We start from the raw sequence: 18,457 nt of genomic DNA on the forward strand, positions 1-18,457 counted from the left end.
ATCGCTGCTGCCGCAAACAGTTGAGGCCGAACAACGACAACGAGCAGTAGCGAACAAATTGCAAAAAATCACTGGCGCCCGGTAAAAAAGCTGTTGTGTCCGAACGCTGTAATAATAAATACAATAAATAAATAAATAAAAATTTTAACATAAAGATTTGCATGTAACGAATGAGCACAGCAAAGTGAATATAAATAAATAAATAAATGAACGAATAAAAGCAAACAATGTATGTGCTGAATGAGTAGCAGAAAACCAACAACTAAACCAGCAAAGATTTCGCATAAATCAATAATAGATGAGTGCGACGCAAATTTGTATGCCGAACGCGCTGGAATAAAACAACAAATACAATACAAGTAACAAAAAGTGAGTGTAAAATTGTAGTGAAATATTTTCTTTAATTTTTTCTTCAATGATTAACGGTATTTCAATGTGTTTGTGGCAGTTGCATGCAATCAATTGTAAAGTGCAACGCGTTTAAAATAAAGAATTTTCTTTTTGAACGCCGCTTTTGGAAAAATCAATTCTTTGCTACTTGAAGCAACTACATTCGTTAGCCGAAGTCAACGCTGCCGTCGGCGCTACAGCTGTCAACAGTCAGCCATGGCATATTGCATTGTCGTATGGCGAATTGCCACCGGCAGACGACGGCTGACACCCAAACTCCTATGCGGCGCTTAGCTGGCCACCCACTCCAGTCAACAAGAGTAGAATAGCAGAGAACAGCACTTGCTCACCCCCCGCGCGCTGGTTCGTGTCTCGGCCAGCTGCATGTGAGTTTAATGGCAACAGCCGAAGCACGAGTTAGAAGGCAAGTGGACGTGGTAAGCAGGAACTCCAAGGAAATCCCACACGTCGAGCTTGTGTTTTTCGCTTTAGCCAGTGCTGGCTAACTGCACCGACAAGTGTGTGGTTGTAGTTGTTACTGTTGTGTGTGTGACACTTGAGACAAAGTCTGTCACCACTGAACTCTTGACTTGACTGTCTGGCCAAATGACTGACAGAATGAGGTGTGTTTGACTGCCCGCGGTCGGGGTACAGGTTGTTAAGACTATAAAGCATACAAAATTATAAGCGAAATGTGCAACGAGTGAGTGACGGTTGAAGAGAGTGTGGAGGGGGGAGTTCAGTATAAACTGCAGACGCACCCCACAGTGAATAATACTTTTTATGCAATTCTTTATTGCGAATGCAGCGAGACAGCGAGATAAACAAATGTGAGACAAGCCATTTCATTGTTTCGTTTTTTTTGTCGATGTGTGTGGAAGGCAGACGACGACGACGACGACGACGACAACGACAAAGGCAATTAAGCGTCGGCGCCAGAATGAAAGCTTGCTTGCAAATCCATAAGTGCATATGTACGAGTATGTATGTAAGTGTGCGTGTGTCATGCAGCGACGAAGCAGCGGCGAAGGGTGCAAGTGCTAACCAGTTTTTAAATATGGTTTGCTCAAATTTTTAATGCCTAGACTTGGCAAGTCTGCGATTAATGCAGTCATAAATACAAGATATACATTTATATATATGTATAAATATGTATGTATGTATAAGTATGATTTTTATTGTCACCGAAGCGCGTTTTGCGCTTTGTATGCAATCATTTTTTACGGATTTTCTTCTTTCGCATTTTGCTTTTTGCCTCCATTTCAAACAACCAACCACCCCATGCAATGTTTCAGCGCCCTTTTTTTGCTGTTAGTCACTACCAATTACGCGGCGAATTCAGTGCATTTTGCGGCGAAAGTAGCTAGAGTGATAATAAAAACGTCGTGATAATAAATGAAATGCGTAAATGTGGAGCAAAGTGTAGTTATGTGTTTATGAAATAATCAGTTTAAAGCAGACAACAATAATAAGAGCAACAACAAGTGGAAAAAATACAAAAAGTGGTTAAAAAGCAAGTGTTATGAAAATGTGTGTGTAGAGAGAATACAAGCAAGTACAGCAAAGCAGAAAAAAAAACAAAATGTTGAAACAAAAAACTGTAAACAAAGAAAAATTTTTTTTTTTTATTTTTTAAGGTGACCAATAAGCTAGAAGCTTTTAACGATTTTGTTGTTATTCAACTGTTTTATAAAACATTTGCGGTGTAAAATTGATTAGTGGACGCTAAAATATTAGCTGAAATTAAATTTTTCTTTGAAATAAAATATTTCTTTGAGTCTAAAAGCCTACTTGAGTCTATACATTTAGTATCTGGTAATATGTATGCATAAATCGTCAATTTTCTAACCACAAATCGCACCGCCAACGCTCAATTGCTGGGCGCACAGCTCAAATGAGCAAGCGGTATGCGGAATTTCACAATTTTCATAAGCGTGTAGATATGTATTCTGTTTAAAAATAAATCGCTTATCGCCAATGTGATCAGTTACAAATTAAAATATTACTACAAATAACTGCTTAGTTTTTAAAATGATTTCACAATACGAAAGTGTATAAAAAAACAACAAAAAGGCTAAAACAAAAGTTAACGAAAATGTGAGACATACGTGTACATTCATTCATATACATACGTTTACATACTTACATATCTACTTATGTACTGCCACATTATGTGCTGGCTTATCAACAATTGTAGCCTGCTAATCGAAATATTGTAGAAGCATTCGGCGAGCGTTTCTGTTTGCGCTCATTGATAAGTTTGTTTGTGTGTGTGTATACTTCGGTAAATTTGTGTATAGCATATAGACTGAACTTTTGTTTTTTTTAATACAAATTTTGTTAAATCGATTGATTCAGCCACCTGTGCACCTGTGATGCACTCACATATATTTTTATATGCGCAAATTATATACTTTACAAACATACTTTATTTCGTACATACTACATTCCTTTGGTGTATTACCAATACATGTTATAAAATATTATATTAATTTATGAACGAAATAAACTTTTATAAAGTGCATCAATATGCAATTTAGAAAAAAAAATTAACAAATTTTATGTTTGATATGCAGTAGGTCGTTAGTAAGTGAAACTCTTTCAAATTTATTGTCCAATGTCTGGAAGTAGCGTAACCCTTGTAACCAGCGGCATCCGCTTAACATTATATATGTGAGTTGTTGTTGTTGTAGCTGTATAAATATTTCAAATATTTCACAATAAATTCGAGAAAATACTGTCGATTTCATTTGGTTCGCTGAATAAACGTTCCAGGCCGGTCCGGTTTTGTAGAAAGTGGGTCTGCTCTAGAGCTCTTGGTATTCGACTAATCGAGTAACCGAATTAACCGAATAGGGCATTATTCGAATAATAATATTCGGTTTGCACTATTCGGATAGTTGTCAGTCATCAACTATTCGATTAACCGCCCATTTCCGACAATCCGGTTAACCGTTCGTTGTCGACTATTCGAATAGTGTAAGTTCATTCAATTTCCATTTTTATTGAAAAAAGTGAAACACAGAAAAAATGCGCACAACTGACATTTTCACAAGTAAAAACAAACAAAAATCAAAGGCTGCTTGGATTTCAAACACACTTCATTTATTCGAATAGTGACAGTATTCCGCAGTATAACGACTATTCGAATAGTCGTAACATTACGACTAATCGAATAGTACTAACCGGTTAATATTCGTACGAACGGTTACAAACCTGATATTCGAATAATCGGTTTTCAGGTTAATCGAATAATTTTAAGAGCCCTAGTGTGCTCCAAACCAATTGCAGCTTTGCAGCTCACACCCTATATTTATATTCATTATAAATTAAACGAATTCCTTATTTTACATTTTCACGAATGAAATGATGTATAAATGCATGAGAGCCCATAAAAGATTACATATTGTTATATTTTAATATTTGCACACTTTTTTTTATTAATCATAGATTATCTTTTGGCTTATCATTTCATTAGCTATTGGAATTTCTACTACGACTTCGGGTAGTTGCTCTAATTGGAAAATATTTCTGATTCATTATACAAAGTACAGGGCCTAGCCTTTCGGAATTGATAACTTATCTATCAGATATCTGACCAAGGTCATTAAACAACAGGATAGGGAGAGATTTCGTCAAAGATGTTCTTGATAAAGAACAAACCCGCACGCAATATATAGATCCAACTTGATGCTAGTATAACTTATAAAAATATATTGTAATTGAACTTTCCCTTTCCTCTAAAATGATACCACCTTTTGAGTTGGCAAGCATTAGTCTTTGATTCAATATGTTAAGAGAGTAGCAAAACGAAGAAATTATACCAGTAAGATAAGAGCCTCCAAAAAATGCAAGTACAGAGTAAGGAAATGAATCGTATGGGGCTGATAGTGAACGAGGACAAGACGAAATACCCTGTCATCAAACAATCAGTCAGAGCATTCGCAGCCAAGACGTTATTGTTGACAGTCATGTCTTTGAAGTTGTAGATAATTTTGTCTATCTGGGAACCAGCATTAACACCAATAACAAAGGCGGTCGAGCTTTGAAATTGTTCGATGCAGTACCCCAGGAAGATGAAGACCTCCACTCCGCTGAAAATACCAGGTGGAGAAGAATCTGGCTGCACTTAGGATTTCCAATTGGTACCAAACAGCGAGAAGGAAGAACGAGTGGCCCACTGTGTCTCCGACAAAAATAAATGTGGTCGAGAATTAGAGGGTGTTGTCATGAAAAATTGTCTCTTAAAAATCTGTCAGTCATACGGAGCTCTTTGTTGTTTTTGAAACTTATTGAGCCGGTTTAGAATAAATAGTTTGTATTAATATTGCTAGAAATAACTTTTCATATATTCATGGTACTTTTATGGATGTTTCGTACCGGGATTATCGTACTTTATGTAGCCAAAACGATGATTAGATCTCTTTTCTAGAATTACAATATACATATCGAACAGATTTTATAAGACCTTTACGTTAAGACTTCTAATACAGTAAAACCTGTCTAAGCTGGACATCCGCGGCTCAGCACTTTTTGTCCAAGTTACGGAGTGTCCATGTTATGAAGAAATGATTGTTTGTACTATATTATGTTGGTACAGAACATTTTGTACAATTTGAGCGAGTGTCCAAATTATAAGGGTGTCCAACTTTACAGGTTTTACTATATCAAATAAAATAAGTCGTCTGATTGTTAATTATCACAACAAGAATTATTCGCTAGATTTGTTAACAATCTTAAGGAAGCTGAAAGGATCTCTTATATATATGATACTATAATATATATATCTTTGCTGCCATGATTAACATTATTTAAACCAAATTTCTTCCTTCATTTATATTTTCTAGCAATACATACAATGCCAGCGACGCTTTCTTATTAAAAAGTAGCTTAGCCCTCAGTAATAGCAACAACCAATAGCCATAAAATGTCTCCACTACGATTAGTCTACTGTTTGGTGCTCTTCGCCTGTGTTCGAGCGAGTACGCGTAAGTTTAATAATCTGAGATGCAAAACCAAATAGCATTCATCGCCGTTTCTTTATTCACAGCTGAACGTCCATTCGCTTGCATGAGTTATATGGAAGACGAGAAGTTCATAAATGACGACGATGACTTTGACGAATACTCGGCGAATGGCGCGCAGGCGCAATATAGCGCTGAAAATTCGAATTCGCTGGATGTAGAAGACACACCAATTGAACCGGCAACGCCACATCGACGCATCTGCCAGGCTGATTATACCTTCTGCTTCGCACTCTGGCGACAATATCCCAATGGCACACGCATCGAGAAACAAGGTGAATAAAGTGATATATACTTTCATCTCCCTCTTCTTCTAATCTTCTATATTTTGTCTCCTTAAAGGTTGCTGGAAGGAGAGCACCGAACGCAATGCCACTTGCAGTCAGTCGGAGTGTACGAGCTCTGCGCCCACATCACGCAATAATTCGCTCTACTACTGTTGCTGTTCGGGCGATTCCTGTAATAAGAATGTGGCCGTTGTGGAACCGGCACCACTGCAGGTATATTAGTATTAAATGTACTTACCCAGCAACTCGCTAATAAACGTATACTCTTCGATCTAAATTATAGCTCTCCAAACCCATTTATGGTGCTGACAAGAATGTTTCCGTACGTTTCGATGCGGGCCTTGGAGTCATTCTAACGGTGATAGTCGTACTGATACTCTGCTTGTCGGTTAGCGGTTTTGCGGCCTACTGTTATGTACACAAAATAAAAGACAAAACGATGCCCGAGGAAGCACCGTTGGCACCTTCCGGTCCTGGTTATAGTTCGAACCTACGTAATGTGGACAATATCAACTTGATCTGCATGCTCGGTAACGGTAAATATGGCACTGTTATGAAGGGTTTACTGCATGATCAAGAGGTGGCTGTGAAGATATTTCCGGAAAGTCATTATCCATATTATATTAATGAACGCAACATCTATTCGCTGCCAATGATGGATAGTCCTGCATTGCTGACTTATTTTGGTGAGTATGAAAGTACTTTAGGAATCGACACCGCAAATAGCTTTGGTCTACATACATTTCTATTTCCTTTTAGGTTATGACGAGCGTCACACAATGGAGGGTAAAATCGAATATCAATTGGTGCTGTCGCTAGCGCCAAACGGCTGTTTGCAGGATTGGCTAATTGCTAACACCATGAATTTCGAGATCTTCTGCGGCATGGCGAAGTCCATCACACGCGGTCTTTCACATCTGCACACGGAGATTAGTCGTGGCGATGAGTACAAGCCATGCGTCGCACATCGCGACTTCAATTCACGCAATGTGCTCGTCAAAGCCGATCGTACATGCTGCATAGCCGATTTCGGCTTCGCTTTGAAAGTGTTCGGCTCCAAGTATGAGTACCGCGGCGAGGTTGCCGTCGCCGAAACGAAAAGCATTAACGAAGTGGGCACATTGCGTTACATGGCACCCGAACTCTTGGAGGGCGCTGTAAATTTACGTGATTGTGAGACATCACTTAAGCAGATGGATGTCTATGCTTTGGGGCTGGTGCTATGGGAAGTGGCAACACGTTGTACTGAGTTTTATGCGCCGGCGCAAATGACACCAGCCTATAAAGCACCCTACGAACAAGAGGTCGGTACGCATCCCACCTTCGATCAGATGCAGGCTCTGGTGGTGCGTCACAAAGCAAGACCACTATTTCCACCCGGTTGGGGTGGTGGCGCTGCGGCTAAGTTGATCAAAGACACATGTGAGGATTGCTGGGATCATGACGCTGAGGCGCGTTTAACTTCGCTCTGCGCCGAGGAGCGCATGCAGGAAGCAGCTGGTTTGCGACCACGCTACTCACACGCACAATCACCTAGTCCGCTTTTGAGCGCCAACAACTTACTGGCCAACGATCATATCGACGCGTCAGCGGTGCGTATATCTATGGAGACTTGCAATTCGGAGACGGCGTCAATGCTGCAACCGCCACCAAATCAGAAACTGCTGCCGCGCGCACATAGCATGGGCAGTGAGTTGGGTGGCATGCCACCACAAACAGAGAAAAATCATCTCATACACACGCAACAGCAACTACAACCATATCAGGGACGTAATCCATGTCAAGAGCGTAATTTGGCGCCGGTCGCAACGCGTCCACCACAAATACTGGTGGAGAAGAGCAAGAAGCACAGCTTTCAGACGGGTCAAGAGAATAGTTTCTCATGCCTCGAAGACGACGTTTCAGTAGAGGATCTGATCTCTGGCGGCAGCACGAAGAAGATTAGCAATTTTATGACTGACAATACTTCCAGCATGGGTGAAGGCTTCCCCAAGCAACACAACACCGATCGCAAGCTACGCGGCTGGCATGGTGTGCGTGCGTTAATACAAAAGAAACTCTTTCGTAAGAGTGACGTCGGCGCTGACGTATACCAGCAACAATTCGGTTATGGCGATGAAAAGTCCAACTTGGTGGACAATCGTTATGCGGCGGTAATTAAGGGGCTCGACAATACAGGCACTGAAAGACTGGCCAAGGCGGCCACCGTCAGCTATATCGACGATCGGCAACGCTGTAGCAATGGCGTTGCCACAACGAAAACCACAATGCTCAGCGATGTATATCCGCATACGAGGCGACCCAACAATCTCGACTTGAGTCCACTCAACGGCGCGGCAGTACCGGTAGCTGAGTGTAACACGCCGCTCAACAGCGCCACCTACAACAAATCCAACTTAATACAGAGCATCGCAGAGGAGTTTAACGATAGCGTAGCCAAAGTGCGTCTACAGCAATTGGACACGCGCACGAGTACGCCCTGTCACGTAGTGCCGCGTTCACTTTCGACCAGTCTGATAAAGAACATGAATCGTAATAATAATAATCTCACGAAAAGTGAGCTAAATACTGTGCAGCCGGCGAAGTGTACGCAGCAGTGTCCGACAACGCCAACAACGACCAACTCGGCTGGTCAACTCAGCGCGCCGAATCACGCCGACATACTGTTCCGGCGACAGCGCAGTCTTGAGATGTTCCGCGAAGTATTCAGTGGGCGTGGCAGCACGGAACGACTGCGCGACCCTAGTCAACGCGTGAAAACGCCGGGTGATGTGCCGCCCTCCGTGCGTAAAGTGCGCGCCTCCAAGACACTCAGTCTCTACGACGATCGTATGATGGACTCATCCACGCTGAATATACTATAGCATGAGGAAGTTCTGCTGCTGGAATTGTAAGCTGTTCGACGAGACGGTACGCTTACAATTGCGGCAGACAGAACAGTTGTGTTATAAATGAAAGTAGACGAAGTGCTTCGTTGAAAATACTCGCGTGCTCGGCACAGCTCAGTGAGTGGAGTGCCGACGCATGCGCTGAGATTGCAATACAACACAAGAATTCTATTTTACATACATATTTATGTAACTATATGACCCAGTTGTATTCTATATATATATTCTACAAGGAAAACTCTACACATATACATATGTATATCTGTAGATATGTACGTGTTTGTATAAGTGAAATAACCAAAGTCCTTATAGTGTAATTTTTGAATGTGTTTTTGTACGAGATTTATGTAACTCATAAGAATCGTGTCTGTAAGCTAGTCTTAAGTGTGTGTACTATAGTTAACGTGCATATATGTATGTGTATATGTTACTAAGTAAGTGTAAGTTGTATGTGCATTAGAAAAGAAATGATGAGAAAAGGATCACAGATCACAGATCAACAGAAATGTCAGCCATTGTTTGTTGTTACAGACAAAAAGTAGTAAGGAAAAGAAACTGTATTTTGTAGAACTCTTATTGTTAGTAACGTAAGACAACCACTGTACATCACTAGGGAATTTTCATAGCGTTTATGGTAACAACTATGTATATTAGGGTGGTTCTTAAGTGAAGGCGGATAAAAACTCTCAAACAAAATTTCGGAACTAAATTCTTTTAGCAATATTATTATGAGCGAAGTAAATGAAAAATAAATTGTATGCCGTTTGCAGGCAGTTAGGGTGTGTATTAGTTGAAAACATTTATTTGATTATGACATTTTTTTTGTTTTTTTTTTGGAGTTTAAACACAGTTGTACAATAGTTTATACAATAATTATATTAACAAATTAAATTTTTCTGAAAATTGCACTGAAAAAATTCCTGCATAAAACTTTAAGAACCACCCTAATATATATGTACGTATATATTGTTATATAAAAACAGCAGAAAGTATTGGTCTACAACTTTGCTTCTGCCGTTTTTTTTGTATATAAAAACGGTTACAAATGTCGATGAGCCTCAGCCACACATTTCTTGGAACTAAAAAAGAAAAGCAAAATTTCCTGCAAATGTCGATAATTCGGCTCAAAAAGTGACATTTTCAGTTGAGGATAAGTTTGGGATGCAAACAGATCTCTTCAAATATTTTGTTGGGTTAATGTTGACACAAATGTCCAAGATATATATAAAAAAATCAATTTAATCGACCAGTGCTTTACCCTAGAGACATCTATTGGATAACGGCGGAAGCAAAGTTGTAGACCAATATATATAGACATTTTATTAACATTTTTTACTTATTTTCCATCAAAAATTAACAGCTATATATATGAGGGTGGTTCTTAAATTTAACGGAATATTAAAAAAAAATAATTTTGTTCGCGATTGAAGACACTAATAGTGTGTAAAAGATAGCAAACTAAATATTTGGTTTAATTCGTGGTGCCCTGAACCGTTTCTAAACAGTTTCGAAATATAATATGCGACAATTTTTACCATATGAAATTACACGAAAATAATTTGTTTTCGCTATATTCTTTAAGAACCATCCTAGTGAGTGGCTGTTTGTATATATAAAGTCAATACAAAATAAAAAGACATATTATTTACCGTTTTACATACTTTCAATCAAAAATTTTACTTTCATATATAATACTGATTTTGATTTGTCAATTAACAGCATTTAACACTAACAAAAAAAATAAATATATATTAAAAAAGTTTACACACATATATATATACACACATTCACGCAATACCATATATATTTATACTTACATATGAGCTATACTTTTCCATCTAATTAAAATTAAAAATAAAATAATTTACGACACACCCTAATACTTGAACTGCATTGATGCGTTCATCAAGTCGAAGAATTTTCCAAATGCCTTGTATTTAATTAGAAAAGAAAATATTATTAAGTGATTTACGATTACGATTTAGTAGAAAGAAAAAATGATATGTTTATGCTTTAACATAATGAAAGCTATAAAGATTATAGCAATGATACTCTAACAAAAGAAAAACAATGATCTTAGGTGTATTCCAAATTAAAGGTATATGTAACGTACGAGTATTTAGAAATATGTAAACGAATTTGATTTAGTAATCGTGAATGTAGTGTGAGAAAGCAACAAAAAGAAAAAAATATGATTTGTATTATCAGGCTCAGCTAACATCACACATATACACACATACATACCATTAGCAACGTTGCATACATGCAAACATAGTTACATACATACATATAGACGAGTATAAGTTGTGCAAATAAGTAAATAAATACAAATGTACGTATTTCAATAAACAAATTCCATATATTAATGATTAATATATATATAAAACAAAAATAATGAGATTTTTCATATGACAGTAGCAGTCTTTGATTTATCTAATGTTAGAAGGTGACGAAACGAAGAAGCTATTGGTATATATACAAAAGACTGGCATAATCACATAAATATGGAATAGCTAAATTGCTTTACCCTTACATGAGGCATTCAAAGATACCCTCTTTTTGAATTATCAAACCGTTCGCAACAACTCGGACTGACGTATGGAACGACTTGGCACATTTTACCTTGAGATCTTAAATTGAAAGTGCACAAAATACAGCTTGTGCAAGAATTCAAGCCACTCAACCTTCCCAAGCGACATCGCTTGTCGGGCTCTTGAAAAGTTCCAAGAAGATCCGACTTTTTCGTGTAAAATTCTGTTTAGCGATAAGACCCATTTGGTATGCAAACAAACAAAATTGCTGCATTTGGGACTGCAGAGATTCAAGAGCTACCGTTGAAATCATCGGTCCATATTTATTCAAAAATGATGGCATTGAGAACGCAACCGTCTATTGGCGATTTGATTTCTGAAATTGAAGCTCGTGAACTCGGCGACATTTGGTTTCAACAAGACGGCGCCACTACCAGTATAAACGCTCAAACGAGTCATCGTAAATTGGACTCAACGGAGGGACTATCTGAGACTTAGCTGCGGCCAACATTTGAAAGAGATCATCTTTAAAAAATAAATGCGAATTAAAGTTATTTCGAATGATAATAAACATTCCCCATTAAATTTGAATATTCTTTGATTTTGTTTTCCTTTGAAAAGTAGGGAACCTCAAAATGGATCACCCTTAATATCAAATATAGTTTGTTTCCTATGTCGACATTAGTCCATCCGATACACAACCGTCCAAGTCAGTCGATTTCACCTAGCTGATTTTTCAACACATTTAAAATATCGCATAGCCCGACATTGTATCCTAGATTATCGTTTAGAATTAGCTCGTATTATAAATTTATATATATGGCCTCAGCTAAATCGAATCGTAAAGTTCCTCCACGGTTGGGTTACTACTGCATGGCTTAGCTTTGCGTGAGCTTGATAGTCAATCGTTGAATGCCAGTACATGTGCAGTCTTAAGAGGGTTTTAAGCTTTGAAAATCGAAATCTAATGAGCCCTCACCTCTAGTAAGAAACGACTTTCCCTAAATGTAAAAGCTTTAACAGACCATTCTTAAAAAATCCAGAAAACATGGAACAGTTATAGGTCGTAAAAATATCGAGAATTTAAAATTTAAATGTTCACTTTATTTTTGACATCACTTCTAGAGATATTTTTATGAACTGTGTTCACATGACACAGCACCTTGTGACATCACCCGCACATCACATCACACACCACGCCATCAACACTCAGCACACACACAACACAGCGTAACAAACCACTCAGCACACACACAACCCAGCATAACAAACCACTCAGCATGCAACACAACAACCACACAATCACCAACGTTCATCTCATTTATTCAGCAAACAAGTTTACAAAAGGGATAGCCCACAACGGGATCGTCCTTCTTTTCGTTTTCGCCAGCGCCCTTAGTGGTTCGACCGATAAACCCGATCAACGTGAGAAATAGCCGTCCGCGACCGTGGTTTCGTGTGTGTGTGCAACGTCAAAGTGAATTTTTTAACCTTTTTCTTAACTGAATTAAACAAAATTATTATTGTGAGAAATAGAATTTAAAATTAAAATTAAAATTATAACGATATTGGAATCAGTGCGTTTTCTTTCCCCCTTTCACAGTGCGTTCAGTGTCCTCTACATTTACGTAAGTATCTAGTATATCTGGTGCATATACGTGAACAAATGGTCCTTCGAGCCTTTCGGAAAGGCACCTAAGGTAGAAAAAAAAAAAAATACAAACCTCTAAAACAATAAAGTGACCAAATAAAGTGTAAAAGTCCAATCGAAATTGGACAAGTGATATAGTTGCAATAAGCAACCAACAAAATAAAAGTGAAATGAAAGTGTAAAACGACACAAAAAAAAAAAAAAAAGAAGTAATAGAACAAATAAAAGTGGGAAAAAGTGCATATGTTTATACAAACAAAAATATATATATATATCTACATATATTACAAGAAATTGCATACGTGACCAAATTTAACTAATTACAACAAACGGCAAGAAACAAACAAAAACAAAACTAACTATAAAGCACAAACTCGGGCGCGGGCGCGGTACAAAAAAAAAAAAAACAACTTAACAAACACAAAACTAATACAAAAACAAAATAATACATAAGGAGAACACAGGAGTCTGCAAACAACGAGGGAGGAAAACACCATTTAACAAGGACAGCGCTGGACAAAAAACAAGAAAAGAGCATAAGCAACAATAACTATATGTATATACAAGCCCAAAAACCCTTGGCGGAAGAAAAGTGAGTCCGTTCCATTTTTTATATTACAAAAATTTTTGATTAAATTTCATGCGCATATGTATGTAAATTACAGTTTGAGCGGTATTTCGGGACACCGTTATTTTATAACACGAGACTGTACTTAACAGCAAGTTCGGTTTATATATACGTAAAATAACTGATCAAAAAAGTACAGTCCTGCCGATTTGCTTAGTTTGTGTCTTGTGCATAACAACCAAAGCAAAGGCAAAAAAAAAAAAAAAAAAAAAAAAAAAAAAAAAAAAAAAAAAAAAAAAAAAAAAAAAGTCGTACTTACATACATATGAGCATATTCGCCGCGAAATCCATATATACATATTGCTAAATTTTTTACCCTTTAGAATATACATATATACCTATTTATATACACAACGTATGGTACATACATAAATGAACAAGTGAATTACATTACCTGCCTGGATGTTAAATTCGTGTCAACAAACACACCAAAAAAAAAAAAAAAAAACAATTTATAAGACAAGTATTCACTACTTGCAAATTCTCCTGCGATACCCCTTGAGCTTTAAAGCAACAAGCTGGATCGCTTACAATAATCCAACAAAGGCAGAAGAAAAGAATAAAAGAAAATAAAAATATTATAGCTCTAATTTCATTTATGTATGTACACATATGCCCTTAAACATATGACTCTCTCCCTTTGCTCATATATACATATTTACATACATACCTATACAAAGCTTATATACAGCTTCTCAGCGCTCTCATCAAAAGGTATTAATATAAATACCTTCCTACATACATATGTACATATATACTTGTCTTTCCTTACCCTTTATCTCATCATTTACATTGTATGATTATTAACTATCACCTATTACCAAATCTCTCATTTACTCTCTACAAAAAAAAAAATTTTTTTTACATACATACCTACATTGTGTAAAACATACATACAAATACAAATTTATTTTTCCTGCGTTCGCGTCGAATGGTTGTCAATATATAAACACGTTTATACATAAATGCATTTCAGCACTTCTTCATATGTTATACATTACATATGTACATATATAATATAACAATTATACGAAGCTAAGTGATACGAACGAAACAAAAAAAAAAAAACATACAAACATACATGCATAAAGCATATGCAAGCACATGCAAATAAAAAACATATAAACATTTTGCTTATTACGATTTTCCTTTCGTTCGCGTTCTCAACTTATTAGATACAAATATACAAATTAAGTGCGAGTGAACAAAGATAAAATAATTTGGTACACTGTAAAAAATTTTTTTTTTCAGTCATATTTAATAAAAAAAAAAAAAAAAAACACAATTTTGTTTTATTCTTATTATTATTTATGTGGTTTATGCGGAAATTATTATATATACTATAATTTAAAAGTCTAACATATAAAAATACAGCAAATAAAATCTGTAGTCAATGAATTATAAAAAAATTCTCAAATTTCAATAATCTTTAATTGTATTAAATTCAATTACTTATACGTTTTATTACAAGAAGAATTTTCAATTCATTTGGAATTTCAATAAATAATTCAATATTAAGCTAAAAGCTTCATATTCGAAACAAATCAAATGCAATCCGACAAATCAAAAGAGGTTAAACCAAGAACACCTATATCATTAGAAATTCCTAAAATGGCTGATGAAGATAAAACACAAGGCCCACCTGCAGAAGCTACACGCTCAAAGCAGAGTGTAAAACAAAAAAGATCAAAAGATCATTTATTATCAAAATTCATCAATGAAGGTGATACTTTTATAAGCTATTGCACAAGATTCAAAGCTTCCCCTATCGCTGACATCTCTGAATCAGTTTTAAAGGCAAAACTTGAAAGTGTCCACGAAATATGGGCACGCCTTCTGGCAGCGTACGATGCAGTAATTGAAGCTGACGACGCTGAACTCCCAGAAAACATAAAAGCTTCGGCGACAGCCAAATTAAATAATTGCCGTGATCAGAAAGAAATAATAAATGGAATGATAAGCGAACAATTAAATGTAATAAGGCCAAATAGCGCCACTACTCCCCCACCCAGAGTAGTCACAACAACAAAAGAAGACCTAGATAAAGGCATGTATCTAAATGTACCAACTTGTGATACTGAAGTTTTTACTGGATGTTATGAACAATGGCCGTCCTTCCGGGACATGTTCACAGCCCTTTACATAAACCATCCTAGACTTGCAGAAGCACAAAAGCTATTCCAACTAAGGTACAAGACACAAGGGGAAGCAGGCATTATCGTCAAGCAATTCGATATAAATGGCGACAATTTTAAGCTGGCTTGGGAAGCACTAGTTGAAAGATATGAAAATAAAAGGGTAATGATAGAAAATCCCATAAAAACTATATTACATTACCAAAAAATTAAACAAGAAACCAGCCAGGAATTTCAAAAATTTTACTCAACAGTGACTAATTGCCTGTCAGTGTTAAAAACACAAAATTCCCCCGTAGAATATTGGGACCATATGATAGTAACTATCTGTGCAGAAAAACTCCCTCAGGCTGCATTACTACGATGGGAACAATCACTTGACGATAGAAGAGCAATGCCCACATGGGACCAAATGAAAAAATTCCTCGCTGCTCAGTACGAGATAGCTGAGCGAATGGGCAGCCAAAATATGAATGTATCAAACCATCAAAATGAATCGAGTAAAAACTCGTTCAAACCTCAAGCCAGCAATAATATGCAATACAATAGACACGTTAATAAAAGCCATTCCTTCGTGTCAAATCAAAATAATCAACGGCAATCATTATGTGAAATTTGTAGGGGGGGTCATAAAATAAGATCTTGCGAGAGATTTAAAAAACTATCCGTTTCTGATAGGAACAATCTTGTCAGACAACACAAACTTTGTATCAACTGTCTGTCGAATGCTCATACGACTAAAGACTGTGAAAGCAAATTTAATTGTGTGTATTGTCAACGAAGACATCACTCATTGCTTCACATTACAAATTTTCAAACTATGAAGCAAAATCAGTTTCATAAAACCACAGGGTTAGTCGCTACGACTACATCAAACAATCCCGAAATTTCAAATCCCGAAAAAAGGGAAGAACAACCATGTTGCTCTAAAGCAGCAAAAATTCAAGCGCTTCATTCAGAAAATGAAAGCAAAATTCTGTTACCAACTGCGGTCATCACCATTGAACATAAGGGTGATTTATTCAAACTAAGAGCACTAATAGATCAAGGCTCTCAAAGATCTTTTATATCTTCAAAGGCTCAAAATCGGCTCAAACTGCCAATAAAACATTCAAATTTCCAAATTTCGGGAATGGGCGGAAGAATTATTCAAAATTCCAACAAAATATGCCCAATCACCATAGTATCTCCAAGTGCGGATATTAGAATAGATGCGCAAGCCATCGTTCTACCGCAACTAACAAATTTGCTTCCAAGCTATGAAATTAATAAAAAACACTGGGAAAAATGCTCACATCTCAAGTTAGCAGATCCCAACTGTCACACCCCATCACAAATCGACATATTATTAGGCAGTGACTTAATACCTCAAATAATTCTTGAAGGTATTGAGAAAATCTCCAATAAATTGTTAGCCCAAAATACAATCTTTGGGTGGATTATAAGTGGCCAAGTCACTGAAAAAATAAATTCTTTCACCACTCAAGTGGAAAATATCTCAAACGAGTATCTAAATAATGAACTTAAAAAATTCTGGGAAGTAGAAGAATTACCTCAGACTATCCAACCTTCAGAAGAAGACCAGGCATGCGAAGCCTACTACAAGTCCACAACAACAAGAAACGAACATGGTCGTTATGTTGTGCGACTACCATTCAAACCAACCTTTCCAGAAACCACAGCTTTAGGCCACTCTAGAATATCAGCCGTCCAGCAATTTCTAAGCCTGGAAAAAAGCCTGATAAAGAAAAGCGAGCTTAAATCAGCATATGACGATGTGATGTACGAATATCTTGATCTCAATCATATGGAAGAGACTGTACCATATGAAAAAGTATCTAAAGGTAGATATCTATCTTTTTATCTGCCACATCACGGGGTAATTAGACCAGATAAAATTACAACAAAAGTACGAGTAGTTTTCAATGCCTCGAAGAGTACTAGCTCAGGCAAATCACTCAATGATGTACTATACACAGGGCCAACGTTACAACCTGATCTCATGTTGCTAATTCTAAATTGGCGCATGTTTAAATACGTTTTCAATGGGGATGTAGAAAAAATGTATAGGCAAATTCTAGTACACGAAGATGACCAAGATTTTCAACGCATAGTCTTCCGCAAATCAAACAATAGTCCAATTAACGACTACAAACTCAAAACAGTAACCTTTGGCATAAATTGCGCACCCTACTTGGCCATTAGAACGTTACATGAAGTTGCAAAAACATGTGAACCAAACTTGCCTTTAGCATCTTCTGTGTTGCAAACACAAACATACGTGGACGACATACTATCAGGTAGCCACAGTATCCCATTAGCGTGCAAATCACTATCTCAAGTGATCAAAGCACTTAATTCAGCAGGTTTTCCCCTAAAGAAAATTACATCAAATCACCCCGAAATAATAAAAGATATAAAAAAGGAAGACTTATTAGATACAGATTTTCTTAAATTTGAAAAGGCTAGCACAACCAAAACTCTAGGGATTCAATGGAATGCGATAACAGATCAATTCTCATATACAATTGAGTCAATATCTGCAATGTCCGCCATTACAAAACGCCAAATACTTTCCTCGGTGGCAAAACTTTTCGACCCCGCAGGATGGCTTTCGCCAATAATGATTCAAGCAAAAATCCTCATTCAAGAATTGTGGCAAGATGGCACTGAATGGGATGAACAGGTAAAACCTGTACGTTTAACTAAATGGGTTCAATTTGCTAACAACTTACACACCATATCAGAAATTCGAATCCCTCGATGGGTTAACTTCACCCCTGACAGTAATGTAGAATTACACGGGTTCTGTGACGCCTCTGAAAAGGCATATTGCGCAACGGTCTACGTACGAACTCAGTACGATAGCAAAATATCTTCACATCTCTTGGTAGCCAAAGCCAAAGTTGCACCTTTGAAGACA

The 18,457-nt window shown here is 37.0% G+C and overlaps 1 protein-coding gene across 3 annotated transcripts; it reads left to right on the top strand.

The window, feature by feature from the left end:
• Positions 1 to 10,264, top strand: LOC105210438 (uncharacterized). 3 transcript variants are annotated; one of them, XM_011181396.3, is made up of 6 exons: positions 1 to 369; positions 5,238 to 5,378; positions 5,441 to 5,689; positions 5,757 to 5,914; positions 5,985 to 6,387; positions 6,461 to 10,264. In XM_011181396.3, exons 2-6 carry the CDS (start codon positions 5,318 to 5,320, stop codon positions 8,563 to 8,565), a joined length of 2,976 nt encoding a protein of 991 aa, XP_011179698.2. In that variant the 5' UTR covers positions 1 to 369; positions 5,238 to 5,317; the 3' UTR covers positions 8,566 to 10,264. The 3 variants fall into 3 exon arrangements, with proteins under 3 accessions (XP_011179698.2, XP_011179699.2, XP_054086275.1); XM_011181397.3 differs by lacking the exon at positions 1 to 369 and adding an exon at positions 1,626 to 1,895; XM_054230300.1 differs by lacking the exon at positions 1 to 369 and adding an exon at positions 1,927 to 1,945.
• The last annotated feature ends 8,193 nt before the right edge of the window (positions 10,265 to 18,457 follow it).

The sequence above is a fragment of the Zeugodacus cucurbitae genome, chromosome 4 (genome assembly GCF_028554725.1).
Source record: "Zeugodacus cucurbitae isolate PBARC_wt_2022May chromosome 4, idZeuCucr1.2, whole genome shotgun sequence".
Taxonomy (NCBI): Eukaryota; Metazoa; Arthropoda; class Insecta; order Diptera; family Tephritidae; genus Zeugodacus; species Zeugodacus cucurbitae.

Bases quoted from the DNA above. Each gene is read 5' to 3' on its own strand.
- LOC105210438 (XM_011181396.3), top strand. From the start codon at position 5,318: ATGTCTCCACTACGATTAGTCTACTGTTTGGTGCTCTTCGCCTGTGTT. The intron at 5,915-5,984 runs GTATATTAGTAT...TCTAAATTATAG, and splicing joins TGGAACCGGCACCACTGCAG to CTCTCCAAACCCATTTATGG. The intron at 6,388-6,460 runs GTGAGTATGAAA...ATTTCCTTTTAG, and splicing joins TGCATTGCTGACTTATTTTG to GTTATGACGAGCGTCACACA.